This window comes from Neopelma chrysocephalum, unplaced genomic scaffold (genome assembly GCF_003984885.1).
Source record: "Neopelma chrysocephalum unplaced genomic scaffold, ASM398488v2 Primary Assembly neopelma1_124, whole genome shotgun sequence".
Taxonomy (NCBI): domain Eukaryota; kingdom Metazoa; phylum Chordata; class Aves; order Passeriformes; family Pipridae; genus Neopelma; species Neopelma chrysocephalum.
The window spans coordinates 247,633-267,941 of record NW_020897786.1 but is presented as its reverse complement, the minus strand read 5'-3'; the positions used below and the strand labels follow the sequence as shown (position 1 = coordinate 267,941).

Sequence of the window (20,309 nt, the reverse complement as noted above, 5' to 3'; positions counted from 1 at the left end):
AAATGACCCAACAACTTGCAAATCAAAGCTTATTTTTATTCCAGAGGTGGCCAAGTTAATCCTGGCAGAAGTGGAAGCCCCCAACTCCATGTTGAGTTTTACAGGGATGATACATAATCCAGGGGAACTTTCTGTAGCCAGAAGGAGAAGTGGCCAAAGTATGTGCTCAGCACATTCCAGTGCTGGGGAAATCCCCACTGGCATGGCTGGGGGACCACTGGCCATCCTGACTCCCATGCTGGAAGGAGCCCCATAGGCAGCCTGGGGGACAAGTGGTCATCACAACACCCTGTTATTACTGGGAAATGGAAGCTTGCTCCCTGTGCTCTTGGGAGACTGTTTAACATCTGGAAGGCTGGAGCTGTTCCCACGGCTCAGCCTGTTTGGACTCCTTGGCTAATTGGCTCCCATGCCTGGTCTTGCTGGGGTCATGGCCACTGCAGGGGTATTGTGGGGTGTGATGGGTCTGGGGGGGCACAGTCTGGGGGGCTGTGTCTGTATCCCCCACCCCTGACCCCACGTACGTTACCAGTGCAGGGGACACTCGCTCCAGTTTAACCCATTTCCCAGTGATCTGGAGTTAATGCTCTGTGCCGGGAGCAAGGCCAGCACTGCCATGAGTATGGCAAATCTCCAGGGGACCAAGAACCAACTACAAGAGGCAAGAAAGTGTTTTAATACTTTGAACAGCTTTATTTAAGCTCAACCACAGCCTGCAAGAGAGGCAGCGATGCAAAGCCAGGCATTACTTAAAAAAGCACAAGTGATCCCTGATCGAAGGGACGCTGCTGAAAGAAGCCAACTCAAACACAACTAAGGCCCTTTGCAAATCCAGAAAAGGCTCAGAGAGTTAACAAGCAGGCACCCACGAGTGCATTAGGAAAGCTGAGCCTGTTTCAAGGAGAGAGATGGTGGGAAGCTCTTTGGCTCCTCACCCCATGTGTGCTCCACGTGGGTCTTGGGGCAAAGTGCTGTGGATTCAGGTTGTGCAGGCACCAAGCTGTTCCCCAAAGCTGGTCAGAGACATTCCCTGAGTCCCACAGCAGAGCACAAGCTCTGTGTTGTGGGGTTAATGTGGCAGAACTGGGCTTAACTCAAACACGGTGGTTTTTTGATTGGGACATGCCAGCCCAACCCTGGGCATGGGGCTGCAGCAGTGTGTGGATGGTAGCAGTATGCCCTGGGCTCAGGGGCTCACACTGGGGCTGTGTGGGGTGATGATGGGATGGCAATGCTTTACTGGCACACCAGTCTCAGCTCTGCAGGTCTCAGTGTCCCCGCTCTCGGCCATGGATGGCTTTCTCTGGGGCGTGATGGTGAGTGGGAGCCTGGGACCATGGCCACCCACTGCATTGCTGCCCAGGTGCTGGGATGGACCAGACTGCAGCCCAGGGTGAAAAAGCATGGGGTAGGGTCAGAAATTCTCATAGTGATGTGCAAAGTATGTCTGGTCCTTCTTGTTCATCTGCCGACAAGCCTGTTCCACACTCTTTGTCATCCCGGGTGGGCCACAGCTGAACACCCCAATCTTCTGCACCTGGGAAGGGGGAAGCCAAAGGGGTCAGACCCAGGAACACCAGCTCTCCCTGCAGTCCAGCCCCCCTTGGCCCCTTGCCCTCTGACAGCTTTGGGCATGGACAATGGCCGTGCTCTCTGTCCCAGCCTCTGGAGGCTTTTTGGGAGACTGTCATTTCTGTGAGGGCTGTTAAATCTGTGGTGGCTATGGAGGCTGTGAGGGCAATGGAGGAAGGATGGGAGCCTCAAGACCTGGGCAGTGGTTGCAGCCAGGGTCCTGCAATAGCAGGGGGTGTTTGGCTAGCATGGGAAACTGCTGACTCTTGCAGCTCAACCTGGCTCTGGAGGGAAAGCAGGATTCGTGCCCCTTCTGCCCTGTCCTTGGTGCAGATGCCACCAAGCTCTCCAGGACCTTGGGGACAAGCTGGGATCAGTCCTCCACTGGCCAGTGGGTGCACCTCCTCCTGTGCCCCGTCCCCAGCCAGGCACTGACCTCAGAGTGCACCTCCTGCAGCGAGTTGAAGAAGGGTACGAAGGGAGGGCGCCCAAAGTGGGTGATGGAGCGCAGCCCCGTGAACAGGCTCTTGTTCAGCACCTTCTGGAAGTGCCGCTCGCAGATGTACTGGAAGACAGATCGGTGCATGTCAGATGGCCCTGCACGGCCTGGCATGGCCTGGCACAGCACAGCAGCCTCTCCGGTGGGGGGCAAGGCTCACCAGCATGGTGGTGCGCAGATCGAACTTCTCGGCCAGCTGCGTGATGTAGATGTGCACAGAGACCAAGTTGTTCCTGTCTGACTCTTCCACCTCCCGGATGATGTCTGTCAGCCACTCAAACTGCCGCTGCGTGCGTGTCACCCAGATGAAGTAGATCTGTGGCACATGAGGATGAGGCTCAGAGCGGGGCCAGCACCCTTACGTAAGTCCGTGGGCTCCATGGAGGATTTTACCCCCAAAGAGGCCAGAAGCAGCAGGAGGCATCCTGGGAGGGCTTGTCTTTCAGATGCTTCCTCTTACCTTCTTACACAGCAGCTTGGAGTTTATGGATGACTTGAAGACCAGGTCCTTGAGGATGGATGCGAAGGGTGTCACCCCGATGCCTCCTCCCACCAGCACCGACACCTCAAATTTGTTCCACTCCTGGTGGCCCTCCCCGAAGGGCCCGTCCAGGTAGAGCTGGAAGGGAGTCAGCCATTAGCAGAGCATCTCCCATCTCTGCTTGCCCAGATCTTGGTTGTCCTCAGGGCTGGAGAAGCACCTCAGGCTTGGCACAACCCCTTGCTGAGATGCTCTTGGGCTTGGATGTCCCTGTGCATGACATCCTGTGCAGGGCTCACCTTGGGCAGCTTGCCGATGAGGGCCAGGCTCTCTGGGGAGTAGAGCTCCCGCAGGCGGGTGGTCCAGGGCCCCACGGCACGGATGTGCAGGCTCAGCGTGTCCTCGTGTGGTGCTGAGGTCAGGGTGAAGGGGTGGTACTCCGTGGTGCCCAGGGCCACGCAGGCGATGCGCACCCACTGCCCGGACTTGTAGTCAAAGTCCTGTGGCCGCTGGAACTGGAGGTGGGTGACACCTGTGGGGAGACGGGGATGGTGGCTCTGGTAAGGTGGAGATGTTGAGAGGTGGAGGCTCCTGCATTGCTGCAACCCCTGATGCTCTTGCAAAGAGCCTGGGCTGGGCTGGTCCCCTGTGGCCAGGGATGTCGTGGTACCTGAGGGCAGGAGCTCGGCTTTCAACACGCTGATCTCCACCTTCTTCCTGCTCAGGCTGACCAGCTTGTCTGCACTGTAGATGAGAGCTGGGACGATGAAGTAGATGTAGAAACGGGGCTGCTGGATCAGCGCGTAGCTGCCGTGGATGATGACCTGGGCAGGGAGCAGAACGCATTAACAGGGCAAGCCATTGCCCCAGGGCTAATCTGGTGGCAGCTCAGCAGCAGCAGGGAGGCAGGAGTGGGGCCACCAGCTCCCTTGCAACCATCCCATCTATTCCATCTCATCAGCTGCACTGATTCAAGCCACAGACTTGCAGTGCATTGGCACCCCCCCTCCCTCCCAGCCCAAGTCCTTTACCAGGACATAGAGCAGCACATAGAGGTGGTGGGTGATCCAGAAGCCCTGGAAGCTGACACGTCGGAAGTGGTAGGTGGCGAACACATACATCACAGCAAGGACCACAAGCAGCAACACTCCTGTCATACCTGTGAGAGGAAAGGTTGGAAAGTCCTAGGGGGAACAAAGCAGTCCCAGGGGCTCTACCTGGGCTGGGCAGAGAGCTGCCCATCCACACAAAGGTGTGCAGGTCTATCTGGTAGGTGTTCTCACCTGGAACAGTCTGGAAGAACCACCAGTAATACTTCTGTGGGAGCTGTGACCTGGAGAGGGAAAAGAGATTGCACTATGGAGTGACCAGAATGAACTCTTGGTTTCCATTTTCATTCCTATCTGTGCCCAGGACACTCTGTCTGGATTCTGCTCTAAATCCCACCTACCCATCATTTGTGAAGACACTGGAGAAGAGACAGGACAGCACGCTGAGAGGTGTGACTGAGAAGATATAGACATTCACTACATGACCTGCAGTGTGGAGCACTGTGAGAGACAAAAACAGGGAGAAAGAAGCATCACTTGATGTGGATGGAGATGTGTCAGACCCTGTTGATGTCCCCAGGGACCCAGAGATTCCTCCTCGTCTCTAGTGCAAGGCATCTATGTCTCCACAGGGTCTTCAAGCTTCTGCCTGGTCCTACCGTGGTGTGATGGGCTGGCCCTTTTGCTTTAGCTGTGGTTTGTGGACGGCACATCCCCCAGCAGCCCACCCACCTGAGAAAATCAGGGCTGCCATGGCAATCCAGCGGTGGAAATCAACGGCGGCATCGAAGGGGATGTAGTGGTTGAGGAAGGTCTCCCGCAGGACGGTGATGAGGTTGCGGCACATGGTAAGCAGGATGTAGGAGTACAGGAAGGAGATGGAGGCAGCTGCTCCCCGGGAGATGATGATCCCCACAAAGGTGGTCTGTGCGATTCCAGTGCTGGGGGATGCAAAGCCATAGTCTGGGGAGAGAGAGCAGAGGGAGTCAGTGTCCCCAGCCATGACCTTTCTTGCAACAAGGGGGTGACCACCTTTGTGGCCTCACCAAAAAGAGGTTCCCAGGGATAGGTTTGTGTGGGAAAAGGGGCATGACCCCCCAGAACTGCTGGGTGAAAGGGTATCCTTGGAGATCCAGGGAGGGGATTGTCCTCCTCTGGTGGGCACTGGGATACTGCATCTCGGGAACTGTGGCCTCAGTTGGGGAATCCAATATAAGAGGTCTCCACAAACTGAAAGAGTCCAGTGGAGGCCACTAGGACGGGTGAGAGCTGGAGGATGTCACGTAAGGGAAAGGCTGAGGGAAATGGGTTTGTTCAGGTTGGAGGAGATGGGTCAGGGAAGACCTGGTGGCTGTCTGCAACCACTTCATGGGTGTACAGAGGCAGGAGAGCCAAAGTTGTTCTAAGAGATGCACAGTGGAAGGATGTGAGGCAACAGCACGAGTTTCAGAGGAAAAAGCTCAGGTTTGATGTAAAATAAAAACTCTTCACAGGGAGGATGGTCAAAAACTACCACAGGCCCAGCGAGGTGGTGGGATCACCAACCTTGGAGCTCTTTGCACCTTCTCTAGACAAGGCCTTCAGCAGCCTGATTCAGCTTTGGAAATGGCCTTGCTCTGAGCAGGGCATTGGACCAGACTGTTCCAGAGGTTCCTTCCAACCTTTGATCCTTTGGTTATTCCAGAGGAGGAGTGACACTGTTGCCCAAAGCTGTGCCAGGCAACGCCCCACCACTCCCAGCACAACCAGCAACTTTGAGGCACCGAGTCCACGTGGAAGGCAGCAGGGCTGGGTGGGCACTCACAGTAGGCTCTCTCGGTGAACACGCCGGCGGTGATGGCAGAGAAGAGGATGACGCAGACGATGTGGCGCCGGTAATTCTCAACGAAGCGCTTGAACTCCTGGATCTTCTGCTGAACTCGGCTCCGCTTGTACCTCTTCCGCTGTGCCTCAGTGTACGGGCGCAGCTGGTGCTGGTTCCCCCTGGCAAAGACAGGAGGGCTGGTGTCACTGCAAGGTTTCCCCAGCTCAGGGCCAGGCTGCCCAGATTTGGGGCTGCCTCCCAAAGTGCCGTGGCCACCTCTGCACATCAGCGGTGGGGTGACCTGCAGAGCACAAGTTGGAGGGTGATCTCAGGTCAGCCTTACAAGCCTTAACACTTGTAAAACCTGATAACAAATGTGTAAACAGTGACTCATAAATAAAACCATAGATAAGAACTGCCAGAGATAATTTTTATAGTAATAATCAACTGTCCAAATGATTCCACAGAAGACCAATTTTCTTAATTGGAGCAATTATGGCAAACCAAGATATTGTTGCCAACAGTATCAACAACTGAACTGATTCCTTGCAGAAGTACTTGCTGCTGCCACAGCAGCAAGGACCAGAGTCTCTCCTGCAGCTCTTGCAGAGAGCCCAGGTGACCCAGCAGACCCAAGGGATGGAGGAGCATAGGCAGGAACTGTCAGACAAGACCCCTCTCTAAAAACCACTATCCCAGGCTCTGGAGTTGGCCACTTCATTTTTTTTTTGTAGAGGCACGTCACCCAGACCCAGCTATGATACCGTCCCTGCCCAGTTGGGGCTGTTCCTGAAGCTCCTTGGCCAGTGGGAGCCTCCTTGCAGCAGTGCCATTTGACTGGAGGGCTGCCCAGTCTGACTGGGGCACGTGAGAAACAGCAAACAGGCTGAACCTGAACCCCAGAAGCACAGCCATAGAGGAGAGGCTGTACTCACTTTCTGCCTGGTCTCTTCCTCAGCTCTTGCCCTTCTCGTTCCATATAGTGACTCGCAGTGTCCAGATTTGGGTCTCTCTCCTCCTCTGAGATGGTTCTGTTGGAAATAGAGCTGTGTCTAGCCCAAAGCCCTATTTGCAGGAAAGGCTTGGCAAAATTATCCCCTTTTCCCTGCTTCCCATCTCAGGCTCAGCTGTGAAGGTGTCCAGCTCTTTCCCACAAATCTGTTTGTTAACTTTAATTGCACGTGGGCTGGATTTGCTTCAGCATAACCCTTCCTTCTGAAAAGCAAAGCAGGACTCCCACCCCCATGTAGGGGATGCAACAAGGGCTCTGCAGGGGGCAGTTCCTCCCCTTTGGCTGTGCCCAGGGAGGAGGGCAGCAGCCCCACCCCGGTGCCTGGTGTGCACCTCCCACCAGGATCATCCCCCTTCCCCAGCACTGGAAGTGCCAACACCTGGTGGGAGCATTTGTTGGAAGGACTGGGGATATGCATTGGGGCAGAAAAAGAAGGAATAGCAGAAACAAGACCAAGGAGGGAGGCTTACCCTTTTGGCTCTTTCTTTATGAAGGAGACACAGTTGTGCAGGTTTTGCTTGAACACCTCAGGGACACCTTTGAGGAGCAAAAGGACAAACAGCCATTCAGAGTATGCAATACAAGGATTAGGATTCTCCCATGGACAGGGAGAAGCTCTGAGCTGATCCAAACATGTTGCACATGAAGCAACAGCTGATGCCCCATTACTGCAGTTGGGTTGGAGGGATTGATGGGACAGGATTCGGGAGTTCCAATGGGTGCTGCCCATTTCCTCCTGTCCTGCAGGAGCTGGGGTGACCCAGTGCTCGTGCCCACTGACCTTTGACACAGAGGTGGGTGAGACGAAGCTCGCTGTTGTGGTCCCGCAGCATGTAGTGGAAATTCTCCCACGTCAGCTCATCCCTGTCCTGAAACCCTGAGGCCTGAAACATGGACTCAGTCACCTGCTCTGCCTGTTCTCTTGACAGGCAGTTGTTGGAGATCTCGATGAAGGACCTGGAGCAAGGAGGGGAGACGGGAACATCAGTTAATCAGTTCAAATAACATGGCAGAGCCCCTGACAAGTTTTATGGGAGTGGTTGTGAGTGCTGAGCCCATGAGCTTCTTAGGGACTGAGTCACAGAAACTGGGACCTGCTTTTGAAGACGTGTGTCCATAGACATTGTGAAAACATATCGAGAGAGGAGAAGTACCTGACCATCCTCAGAAACTCCTCCTTGGAGAGGAACCCATTCTCATCGATGTCATACATCCTGAACATCAGCTGGGACTTCTCCTCTGGGGACCCTAGTGGGGAGAGAGAGAGGTGAAGTAAGAAAAGGATCACATTTTCATTAACAAAGATGCTTTCAAACACTGTCTTTGAGCACGTGGACCTGCAGCAGTGAAGCCTCACCCTTCCACCGACTTTCTCAAGTGCAAGGTGAAACACTGGGTAGATATACATTCTTGGGCATTATTTTGTAGAGTCAAAATGTGCTTTTACACAGCAATGATTTTCTGGAAGATGTTTTGATTGAATCTGACATTTAATGCCTCCATCTATGAATCCAGCTTTCCAGTGGTCATTTAGGGAGACTCAGGTGTCAAATGTAGTTGCTATGATCTCTCAAGGACAGGATGCGTGGTCCCTTCAGGAGACAGGGAAGATGTGTCTGTGGTGGTGGAAAGTAGCTCCCCTCATTAACAGTCTTCCAGAAAACACAGTTACATGGTCACTGCCTCATAACTCAAGTTGAGCTTGTCCTAAGTGAAGGGAATTTTAATCTGTAGCAGTGTCTACAGACTGACCTGCTGGATGGACCTTGTCCTTCACTCTGTCAGAGCCTAGAGATGGGACTAAGGATAACAGATGGAGTCACCAACCAGCCCCGGCTCTCACCTTTCATGAAGACCACCAAGATGTCCAGGAATTCCCGGAAGGAGATGTAGCCGTTGCCATCTTTGTCAGCCAGGGAGAACATGGACTCCACAAACATGGAGTGGGCCTTGAGCCCCAGGGCCTCGGCAAACTCAGCCCTGCTCAGCTCACACGTCAGAGACTCCCTTGCCTTCTGTGAAGATTTGAAGTTGAGCTCTCCAGCATCGGACCTGTCGATTTCCAGCACCTGCAGGTTGTGTCCCACAAAAGAAATCCTGTGAGTACTGGCTCTTGTTTCTTTCCTGACCTATTGCACAAAGACTGGTGGCTCCCCTGGCACAAAACTCATGACAAATACCACGGGGAAAGTCCCATGTCTCTCCTGCACAATGTGACTTTCACACTGCATACCACTGACCCCTCTGGAGACCTCAGTTACGTCATCCAAAAGCCTCTTTGCAACTTTATACACTTATATCACTGGAGCAGATCTTCCTTTGTCTTCCGTAAAGGAAAATTCCTCTTGGTCCTGGAAGTGTTAGCAGCTTCCTTGTATCTGGCTTACCAGCTCTTATGGAGAGCAACAGCACCAGCATTCATTGTTTAATCAATACAGGAATACCTTCTTCAAGGCACCAGAGCCTGCCACACCTCTACACACCTGAGCAAACAGGTGCCTGAAGAAAGTCTCCAGAATTTGTTTTCTCTGCTCCTGAGTGACTGCCCATTTCATAAGGTTCTGCTCCTTCGTCTCAGACAGGTGCAGGTGGAGGCCGCTCTCATTCAAGTAGTTTTGTAGCTTCCCAACAAAGCTGCTCCTCTCGGCCTCCTCGCAGAAGAGCAGCACCTGCAAAGGACCCCACCGACTGGCTGTGATCATCAGAGGCTCAGCTCATGGTATGAGCTGGACCTGGTGGTTTTCAGGAGGCCACAACCATCCTTCAAGGACCTACACTGCTCCCAGTGCCCTGACCGAGCAGTGCAGAGGACTGTGGAGGATCCAGAGAAAGGTGTCATACCCCAGGCACCATGGTACTCACCAGGTCGTACTCCTTGGGGCTCTTCAGGAGCAGAGCTTTGTTCCCTTTGTTGTTGGAGAGGATCACCTCCACCCTTTGGTAGGCTTTCAGGTTGATGCTCCGCATCACAGACCCTCTCCCATCCAGCACTTTGAGCACTTTGTCAGCATGGAGCTGGATGTAGACAGGACAGCTGTCTGTCTTGGGGCCGTGCCACTCCATGGCTGATGGGAGAGAGCACAGGACTCAGCTGGAAAGGGACACCCAGGCTCCTACTCATGCCAGCACCTCCTTCACCCAGATGCAGTTTGGGAGAGATTTCATGACCAGGCACATCTTAAAGGATGATCTCCCAACTGCACAGCTCAAGCACACGGCCACAGGAGGAGTACAAACTACAGAGCAGGGAGGCAGGATTTTTCCAGTACCCAGAGCAAGGAGATACAGTCCCTGTCTTGGAGCTACTGGTGCAATTGCTTTACATGGTTTTCCTTCAGGCAAGATGTGATCTGGGGAGGATTGGAATTAGAGGGTCATATGATGACTCAGGTTGGAGGGGACTCAGGTTGGAAGGGTTCTTTCCCCAACCTCCTGCCCAAAGTAGGACCAGCCACAGGTCGGTCTGCTCAAGGATTTGTCTGGTCAGGTCTTGGATAGGATGGGCTACCAAGCCCTCTGGGCTCCCTGCTCCACTGCTTGACCATCCTAGGGAAACAGTTCCTCCTTACATCCCATCTGGATATAAGCCCCAGGCCCAACCCTGCCTCATTGTGTGCCCTGACTCCAGCAGCATCACCAGACACTGTCACAGGGTTGGCAGCGCCACCTCACCGTGTGTGGCCTCGCCGGTCACCGTCGTGCGCACGCTGGTGCCCTGCTGCTTCTGCAGCTTCTTGAAATCTCTCTTGCGGAAAGCAGCGACGATCCAGGCAACAAACAGAGTCACTGGGGACACACAGGAGAAGGAGGTGTGAGATATCACAAAGCTCCTTCCTGCTTTTGGCTCCCTCCTGGTGCCCAAGGACCCTGCCAGCTCAAGGACCTCGGGAGCTCCTGCTGGGAGGTGCTTGGTCCATGGGCACTCAGCCCCTTTCTCTGGTGGAGAGGTGGAAGAGAATAAGGGTAAGGAAACAGAGAGACAAACCCAAAGGCAGACAGCAGAGGACAACGATGATGATCCCAAAGCCTGCACCACTGCCTGCAAAGTAGTCCAGCACCACCATGGGCGTGCAGTTGGCCAAGTGTTGAGCTGTCAGCTGCTGGGGCTGGGGGCACGGGTCCCCTGCAAGGGGGAGAGAGCCTGTGAGTGTCACCAACCTTTTACCCATCTCACCTCCATCACCCCCAGGAACCTTTGCGCTAAAGTGTGAATGGGGCTCATGGCTGAGTCACCCAGGGAGCACATCAAAATTGAGATGCTTGAGTTAAACTCCAGATACGGGGTACAGCCTTTGGTTTTGGGTTGAACCTTTGCCTGCCACAGCAAACCAAGTGCAGAACTGGACTCAGGAGCTCTGTGGGTTCAGCACCATCACTCCCACAATGGGATGGTCTGAGCAAGAAGCACCCTGGACCATGGAAAATTTGAGCTCAGAACCTCTGCTTATCCAGACACTGCAAATCCAGGGAGTTCTCCTGGTGCAATTACATTGAGTGCATACCAAGGAAACAAAATCACCTTACAAGGGCTGGAATGCGACGCAGATGAAATGCTTACGGTAAATGGGAGGGGTGTGGCAAGATTCCGAGAGGAAAAGGCATATTGCCAAACAGAGAACCATGCCATGGTCTAGTAACCATGGTGGTGTTGGATCAAGGGCTGGACTTGATGATCTCAGAGGTCTTTTCCAACCCACTTGATTCTATGATTCTATGCCTTTTCACCTTGGGGTCATGCCTGGACTTCAGTCCTCTTTCACATCTGCATCACTGCATCAACATCTTGCTCACAAGCAACCCTTGCATTTTGTATCCATTTTGCTGACTTAGGGTCACATCAGGTGACAACCCCAATGTGTTCCCGGTGTCATTGAGTCACCAGCTCTGTCACCAGGATGGCTCTGCTTCCCTCACTGCCTTGCTGGAGCCATTCGCTCCTGCACTCACCCTTTGTCCAGGTGAACACGTGAGTCTGGATGTCTGTGGAGTTGGCATAGGTGACGGCAGCCAGGACGTTGTGAAAGGTGGTGTTACGGATCTCCTTGATTTCCTCCTCTGTGAAGAGCCTGTGGAAAAGGACATGGGGACAAGGGGTGGCCCTGGGTGTTACTGACCAGCAACAGGAGGGAACTGAGAAAGCTGGAGGATGCTTTTTCCCTCAGCTCCAGTTTCCCTGCACTATTGGGGCTTGCAGAGCAGTGGGCAGCTGCCAGATAGGGAAGAGACCTTTACCCATTCTTGGTGTTTTCGAACCAAAACCTGTCGCTGTCACGCAGGCGCACAAACTGCTCCAGGATGATGGTGCTGAAGAGGGAGCCATCAGCCTCCAACATGCCTCCAGGGAGCAGCTCCAGCCCAGCCATGTCATTGGCATACAGGGCAGCAACCTTTTGCAGGACCTGGTGAGAAATGCCCACCACACATGTGTGAGCACCGGGAATTCTGCCAGGGCACCAGAAAGCCTTGGCAAGCCTCAGGAGAAGCAAGGAACGTGCATTTCCCAGGCATCACACATCTGTGGGCTGGGAAGGTGCTAAGCCCCACACAGCCTGGAGCTCATGGCTTGGACTTGAGTAACTAAACATCACTCCCAGGGTAGCTCAGCTCTGGGAGGAGCATAGTGCCCAGTGGCACAGGAGCTTAGCACCAGGGCAGGATGATTTATTCATGCCATGTAATGACACAGTTATCCCAATGCAACAACTCTGCAGGCATGGAAGTCAGATAGGGCAGAGCATGCACTTCCTCTTCCTACGATGCTGCAGAATTCAGTTCCTTCCTGGAATGTCCCAACATTCTCTGACCCACATACATTTGGTGCCCAGGCCACTTCCCTGTTACCTGTGGCTCCAGGTGTGGTGCAAGGTTTGACCAGTTCTGGAGAGGTTTCAACCCAAATCGCTCCCGGGCTTGGTTATAGGTTGGCAGGCCGAGGTCTCTCCCGCGCTGGATCCAGCTGGCCACATAGTCGGTGCGGGAGTACTTCAGGGGCCCATACCAGTAATCTGCGTGTGGATTTGAAGCCATGGTGATGGCAAGGCCGAACCAGAGGAGCTATAGCTGCTGGGGTGGCCTTGTGCCTCTGCCTTGGGCTGTACTGAACACAGATATCATCTCCATGCCTTTGCCAAAATGGTCCCATGGACACGCTTAACACATCCTGTAGCTTCTCTGCACGCCCATTAACAAGGCTGAAGCTGAAGCATTGTTTGGTTGGGTGCTGCTGGTGGTGACAATGGGACTTGCCTCCACACCTCGCCCCCTGCACAGCCCCAGGAGTGAGGGTCCCCCATTGATGAGCAGCTGCAGTACAGACCTTGGAGATCTTCCACGATAATGTTGTCCTCCTTCTCTGCAATCTGTGAGCTCATCCCCAGCAGGAGGTTGTCCACATCTTCTGCCTGTTGCAGCCCTGGCCTCTGAGGGGAAATGGGAAGAGCAGGTGATTCCTTAAATGACCAAGGATGGGAGGTAGCCCCACAGGGGTGCAGATCCTGGATGTAGGGGGATCAGGGACTTCTTCCAGACTCGTTTCCTCTACGTCAGCTGAACCTTGAGGTCTGAGCCTGACGCAGCTGAAGGAGGCATCTGGGGATGCTGGATGGGGAGGATTTCACACCCTGGGCTGACTGTCATGCTCTGCATCTAATTTCCTTTGTGGCGTCCTCCATAAAATAGAGCCCCTTCCCAGCCAGCCTCCCACACCCTCAGGAATGCTGCACTCCCTTCCCTGTACCTCTCTGCTCCAGTAGCTGTTGCAGAGCCGCACTGCTGGGAATGAGCCACTGGGGCCAGACACGTTCTGGAACCGGCACTCGGTGTCTCTGGAAGAGCAGAGAAGGGCTGGACCTACAGCCCTAGCCACAGCTGCCCAGGGCTGACAGGGCTTGCCTGTCCAAGCCAAGAGCAGGACATAGGGAAGGGCCGGGGACCATCCCCAGCTACCACCCCAGCTTGGGCATCCCCTTCCCTGGCAGGGGCACTGCATTCCCACAGCCCTGCCAGGCTGCTCCTACCTCTTATAAATGCCCGGTGGCACCATGGTGGCCAGGAATTGTGCCGCAGCTGCCACGAACTCTGGCGAGAGACTGGGGTCCAGGTGCTGCTGGTAACCTGGGAGGCAGCAGCCAGGCTGGAGGAAAAAGGGGCCAAGATCCCTCTCCCACCTCATCCCCCACCTCCCCAGTCCCCCCACCCCTACTTCCCACACTCTGTTGTCTGTCCTACCCCTCACCTTTGTACTCTGGGATGTCTGACCCCAGCAGGGTTGGCAGCCACTCATACAGAACGATGCTCTAGGGAACAGAGGGGCTGGGTCAGGGCCAACACCAGGGAGGATGTTGGGGGTCCCAGCAGAGCTGGGGGGTCCCACCCCTCACCTGGAAAGTGGCAATGACCCTCTTGCGAGTGTGCTGGAAGAGATCCTCATCAGACCAGGCGGGGTGCTGCTGGGCCAGCGCTGTGGCCAGGTGGTTGTGGTACCGAAACCAGGCGATGCTCTCAGCCTGCAGGAAGGGGTTCTCATTCCCCCAGGCGCTTCCCAGGTCTGCAAGAGCCACCAGGACCTTCAGTGGGGGATGTCACCCCTGGGTCTAGCTTTACCCATGGCTGAAAAAGCACTCCCAGCTCTGTGGCTGCAGCCCAGTGTCCCCTCAGCTCCTCACCCTTCCCCCCTCCCCAGGGAGACCAGGAGCCTGAGAGAGTGAGTCGCAGGACTGGCCCCTCAGCATGGGTCAAAGGTTGGGCAGGTGAGGAACTCAAAGCAAGCTGAGCAGGTTTGTATCAGCGGCAGCCCCTTTCCCCAGAGGAGATCTCCTGGGATCAGAGTGACCAGCGCCTGCTGGTTTCTGACCTGTTGCCTCCTGGGTATGTGGCATCTAGAGTTCAGGGGGTGTCCTTGCTGGGATGTCTTCACTGGGGCACAGACCTTCCTCCCCCTTGGGCTGGGAAGCTGCCTGCTCTCCCACAGCCCTCCTGACCCACATGTCCTGCCCCGCTGTACCCCCCGTCCTTTCACTCTGGGCTCAGCTCCAGGGACCTCCTGCTCACCCTGCTCACAGTCAGGAATGGACAAAGCAGGTGAAAAAACATTGGGAATGCCACCATTACCGTAGATGCCTTCGAGACCACCCTGTCCCGTGGATGGATCGATTGCCTTCCACATGGGGACCCTCCCGTCTGTCTGCCTCGGGAGGCGTGTGACGGGCCCCGACGCCAACTGTCCCCCCGAGAAGCTCCTCAGGGCGTCGCTCCAGGAATGCAAGGGGCCGTAGATGGAGCTGCCGTCCAGCCAGCCCGTCACCCCGTTGGTCTGGGGCAGGCACAGGGAACAGGTGTTAACAGGCGCCGGGGTTTCGGCAGAAAGGTGCAAAAAAGAGGTGTGAAAAGCCCCAGCCTGGCTCTTTTGTTCTTGCAAAGCAGCTGCCCCATCCCCTGTTTTAACAAGAGCTCTCAGGATGCAAACACGACAATCTCTGTGCAAACTTCAGGAATTAGTGCAAGGTACGGAAAAGACAAGTTCCGGACTTTTCATAAGTACATTTTGGGGTTTTTTTCCCCAGTTATTTTTGCTATACCAGAGGCAGACATCTGTGAATCCCTATGTGTGCTGGAAGGGGACTAAACCCATCTCTGGGGAAAGTAGGAACAAAAGAGCTGTCTCCTCTGTCCTCACAGCAGGGAGTCCCGCTGTCCTGGCAGCATGTTGAGCATCTACTCTGCCAAATGTTTGCATAAAAACATCCTTTTTATTCTGAAAATACGCTGGAGTTTTCATTTTTCTAGGGTTTTAAATGCTGCTAAAAACATGACTTGCTAAACTGGTCTCATCATGGTTTGTCACGTGAAAGGTTCAGGAGGGTATTTCGCTCCAGTGATTTTGGCTGGGAAGCTTTCCAGCATGAAAGAAATCTCGGGAACACAAACAGCACAGCAAAATTCAGAGAAAACGGGGGAAAACCTGGATTTTTTTCCAAAATTACTGAAATTCAGGGAAGCTTTACAACTTTATATACAGTGTTGGCTCAGCTTTGTGATACGTTTAATTAAAGATAAGAGTTCACGCTTAAAACAATCTTCCATGATTAACTGACCTAATCATGTTTTCCTTTCCCAAGAAAAGCTTTGATCTCAGGCAACCACCAGTGTCACTCAATTTGAATCTTGGACTTTGTGACTTTGGGTTCATTTCATTGGTTCAAACACTTGAGAGATGTATATTTTTAAGGAAATAGTGGTGCTCTCATTTGAATTTTGCAAGCTCCCTTGGCTGATGCAGCCCCCGATGTTGAGCAAAGGGCAAAGAAAACCACACCTACCTGTTCCCGGGGGCTGTTGGGGCTCTGCCCCGTCTCCACAGCCCAGCGGATGCGCTGGAAGGGCAGGACCACATCTCCAGTGCCAGCAGGGTCAAACACTGGGTCTCCGGGGGGGATGTAGATGTTGAGAAACTCAGCAGGGCAGCCGGGCTTCTCCATCTCCAGGATGTCCAAGAGCACATGGAAACCTGACAGAGACACAAGCATGGGCAGCAGCTAGGACAGCTGCCACCAGCACCTGGAGCAGGACATGAGGGTGGGCAGCTGAGCTGTAGGTGGGCTGAGGGGACCACCATGTGCAGCAAGAGTGTTCAAGGCCAGGTTGTTCAGGGCTTGGAGCAACCTGGTTTAGTGGAACAAGATGACCTTTAAGGTCTCTTCCAACTCAAATCATTCTGACATTCTGTGATTTTCCAGAGACAGACGTCCCTGGGCTTGGAGACCCAAGACCCCACTGAGCTCCTGCTCTGACTTGCAGTTCAGGCCAGCAATCCCTCCCAGCACAGCCTTATCACATCCATCAGGCATTTTGCAATGGGGCAACTCCACCACTAAAACAAAAGAGGAAGCTCTCAAACAACAAATATCAGTACTTGGGGCAACTGCCAGAGGCCATCGAAAAGCCACTGTCTCCTGGCTGGACACTACTTTGGGATGGTGGCACCCAAGGCTTTGTCTTCCCGATGTAGGCCTGCTCTGGAGGGGTGTGTGAGGAGCGCTCCGACGTGTGGCCTTGGGTGTGTGAGAAACCAACATTTTTCCACGCAAACCAGCATTTTTCCAGCTGGTGCCAGGCCCCAGGTCTTACCAAAGAAGACAGCCAGCACGGTCGTGTTCCTTTGTGAGGGCAGCCCAGAGGGGCCTCGTGCCACTGCGGTGCTGAGCTGGCGAGCGTTGGGCACACGGGGCTCCTGCAGTGCCTGGTAGACGCCATCAGCGAAGTTGGCCGGCAGGAGACGCCGCAGCCGAGCACCTGCAGCACCAAAACAACATGGAATGGGCCCAACAGGAGGCACAGCAAGAGGACACCTGCGAGGATCCCAGGAGAGAGCAAGAGGATGGCATAGATGCTCATAGAGGCCAAGAACATGCAAACTTTGGTGCCCCCACCCAAAACTTCTTACAACACTGGGGTCAGTTCTCTTAAAACCAGGGAGATCTCCATCTCCCTCTCTTTCAGTTGTCCTTCTCTTGTCCATGTGCATGCCTGTTGCCTCCTGGAGGTCTGGGGTGGTGCTCCAGTGGGCAACTGGAGTGATGTTGAGCTGCCCCATGTTGATTATGCAACCCTACACGACTGTGGGGTTTGCCAGCACTGTAAGGAATAGGAGAGGGAACAGCCAGAGAAGCAGCAAGACAGATGAGAAGTTGAGAGAGAAACTTTGCACCCACTGCCAGTCCCAAAACTGAAAAGCCCAGAGGCAAGAGGTTGTTTCTCACTGAAGAATGAATTAATTTTGAACGGCTCCTCACCAGTGTGGTGGGTTTCATTTGCTGGTGTTCCCCAGAACTGGGGAAATCCTGAATTCCTGCCTTAGTTTGGGGCTTAGTTCCCATAGGTTGGTTTCCAAAAGTTAAGGTCTGATCTGTCTGCTCTGGAAGAGGGAGATCTGCTCTGCCAGGGACCTGCTGGTTTTCCCTGTCAGGCTTTGGTGTAACCAGAGGACGGTTTATAACATGTTATAAAGCCATTTGGACTCAAAGCTGTGCAATTGTGTGATTGTATCACCAGATCAGTAACTAATCTGGGCTGCAATAAAGAAAGTTCAGAATCTTGAATATTTTAGATAAGATCCTGCTTGATCTGCCCTAGTCACTGGCTCAGGGACATTTCCTAGAGTTTAGCCCCTGGGCTGGTTGTAGGCATGAGAAAGCAGTTCACCACTGCCAGAGGGAAATCTCTAATGCCTCACCCAGTACAGACCAATAGATGGTATCTGCCCTGTGCAGGGTAGAAAATTAGTAGGTCCAGGATGCCAGACCATGAACTCTTCTGCCTTTACCGTTCTGTTGAATCCTGCTCGAACTCCATGCCCATTTTGGCTAAAGATGGCTTTTTGCAGCTCTGAGCTCCCTGACTATCACTGAAACACCTGCTGGGAAGAGTTGGATCCTCCCTGCCTTGGACATTTTGAGTGGCCTCACAAAGGCACAGCTTTTCCCTGGGACTGATCCAACCTGCAGATGGTGCCTGGGCAGCAGCTAAAAGTGGCAATGACAGGACATTTGAGACAAACTGCGCTGTCTGTCCCCTCCAGGCTGCTCTAACAGGGCTCCCAGGTGCTTCAAGGGACCTCAGGGCCACGGGAAGCGGCATTACCTGCTCACCTGCCTGGTTCAGGCTGAAGTCAGAAAGGGTTTCTTTTCTGAGCCAGAAAGCAACCCAGATGCCAATGTGCCAGCTCCCCTCACCCCGTCCCACTGTCCCCTCCCCAGGCCTGGCACTCACCCACAGAGCCACGGCTGTGGTGCAGAAGGTTGTTGTACCAGCCGTCGTAGCGCTGGACCTCCCAGGTGATGTTCTCCTGGGCTCCTGGAAGAGATCGGACACACTTGGTGAGCAGTGAAAAAGGAAGTGTGAAATGAGCAACTCCATTACAGAATCATATTTGTATCATGATATTTTCCCATATTCTTTCTGAGACTTTCCATACAAGCAATTTTTTAGACAAGTTTTGCACTCCTTTTGAGGGATAGTATCTAAAACTAGAAATTCATGCCTGTGGTCCTGATGTCCCCAAATCAATTTGTGGCCACCACAAGTCTACTCCCAAAGCACCATCCTCTTCTCCTCTCTCACTGGATCAGAAGAGTTCTCTCTTTATTTCTGACTCCCACAATGTCTGTGTGAGTCAAGGAAAGACCTTGACAATGGAGTTATGCTCATGTTTCAGGATCAGTTAACCTTTATGTTAATTTTTTTGCTTTTACTGTAATACTATCAAGGAGGTGCTGCTCCTATTTATACATCTAAACTGCAGTAGGGGAGTCTCCCAACCTGCATTTTGCTCCATTTTTTCTTATCTCCTCACAAACTGCATCATAGAAATGTAGATTACCAGAATGGTTTGGGTTGGGAGGAACCACAAACATCATCTAGTTCCATTTGCCCTGCCATGGGCAGGGACACCTTCCACTGGACCAGGTTACTCTGATATGATGCCCCATGGGATAGAGGAAACTCCCCTGAGGGGCATCAGCTATCCAGGGTCTCCCTTTTGGTCCCCTTCCCTGAAACTGCACTTACTCCCCAAGGTCCACGTCCCCAGCAGAACCACAGTCAAACTCAACATCATTGCTGCACGTTGCATTGAGCACTGGGTCGTTGGAAGGAGGGACCTGCAAAGGGAGAGGAGATGGAGGGAGCTGGAGCTGGGCTGCTCCCAGAAGCTGGGAACATGCACAGGTCAAAATCTCAGCTCCTTGTGATTTCTACTGCTTGGTAAAAGTCCGCTGCCATCAGCAGCAGTATCTCCCAACTGTGGGAAGTTGGCAGGGGGCATGTGAGACCCCATCCCCTTGGGGAAGTTCTGTCAGGATGTGTCAGCTGGCCTGAGAAGACCTTTCTGCTGAAGCAGGACCAATGGCCCTTGGAGTATCCCAGCTATAGGCTCACATATCATCCACATTCAGCTATGCCAGCTCTGTTACAGAAACACACTCTTTGTTACAAAAATAAGCACATTTCAGCTGGAAATTTCTCCGGTATTGACCCATCCAAGCAAAATCCAGCTGTAAACGTGATGGAAGAGCCTCAGTTCACAGTCAGGCATCCCAAAGTGTGCGAATACTGCATACAGGACCTCTTGATCCCCTCTGAGCTAACCCAACAGCACTCCCTCATGACCAGCCTTTCTCATGATGCTTTGCATCTCTTTTTCCACAAAACCCCTGGATCCAGGGCAGATTTCATCAGTGGGACCTGAACTTTTAAAACTCTGGCCAACAGCTGACAGAAGAGAGGGATTCCCAGCCCCGAACAGTGAAGTGATTTACAGTCACAAATGAAACAATGCTACTGCTGGCTTTCCATGCACAGGAATTCCAAATCTGAATTTAACTCCAAGACAGTTTTCCACTAAATATGGCTCTTTGTCTCCGTTCCAGCACTGTGGGTGTGTATCCAAAGACCACCACCATTTCAGAGGAGTTGTGTTGCCAAGAGATGCAGCAATGCACGTTTCAGCTTTTCCTACACTGCTCTGTTACAAGCCAAAGTGATGTTTATAATTTTTTTCATTATTTTAATTAAAAACTGAAGAAAATAGACAGAGCAGCAGCACTGCTGCAGAACTTAGTGTGGTCATACTGGCAGAGGAGAGCAGATCCAAGTCATTCCAGAAGCCTGGAGCCTGATCCCTATGGTCCTTGTTAGTCACAGCTAATTTCTATATCTCCCCAGTGCTGGTGGGACAGACTGGGGGGCTGCCACCTTCACACCAGCCAGCTGGGTTTCAGAACAGGCTCTATCTCCCCAGCTTTGGATCTCATCCAGAATATCCCAGCCTGTGCACAGGAGCCAGCGGTTTCCCCAGCTTTCCCACATGGGGACAACCCTGGGGCCAGCTGCCTCAG

The 20,309-nt window shown here is 53.4% G+C and overlaps 1 protein-coding gene across 1 annotated transcript; it reads right to left on the bottom strand.

The window, feature by feature from the left end:
* Positions 1-776: 776 nt before the first annotated feature.
* Positions 777-19,045, bottom strand: LOC113974668 (dual oxidase 2-like). The gene is made up of 33 exons (XM_027698021.1): positions 18,982-19,045; positions 18,184-18,267; positions 16,543-16,707; positions 15,735-15,922; positions 14,527-14,728; positions 13,797-13,963; positions 13,652-13,712; positions 13,434-13,530; positions 13,154-13,241; positions 12,734-12,836; positions 12,259-12,422; positions 11,650-11,816; positions 11,365-11,483; positions 10,403-10,540; positions 10,090-10,203; positions 9,280-9,482; positions 8,901-9,086; positions 8,261-8,486; positions 7,572-7,665; positions 7,199-7,374; positions 6,888-6,954; positions 6,341-6,436; positions 5,406-5,584; positions 4,334-4,564; positions 4,003-4,102; positions 3,836-3,885; positions 3,584-3,711; positions 3,223-3,376; positions 2,852-3,084; positions 2,532-2,690; positions 2,232-2,387; positions 2,009-2,137; positions 777-1,537 (listed from the first exon to the last, which is right to left on the bottom strand). Exons 1-33 carry the CDS (start codon positions 19,043-19,045, stop codon positions 1,415-1,417), a joined length of 4,611 nt encoding a protein of 1,536 aa, XP_027553822.1. The 3' UTR covers positions 777-1,414.
* Positions 19,046-20,309: the final 1,264 nt, after the last annotated feature.

Coding starts and splice junctions, on each gene's coding strand:
- LOC113974668 (XM_027698021.1), bottom strand. CDS start 19,045: ATGCAACGTGCAGCAATGATGTTGAGTTTGACTGTGGTTCTGCTGGGG. Junction 13,713..13,796: donor GGGTCATTGCCACTTTCCAG/GTGAGGGGTGGG, acceptor TCTGTTCCCTAG/AGCATCGTTCTGTATGAGTG. Junction 2,691..2,851: donor TCATCGGCAAGCTGCCCAAG/GTGAGCCCTGCA, acceptor ACTCCCTTCCAG/CTCTACCTGGACGGGCCCTT.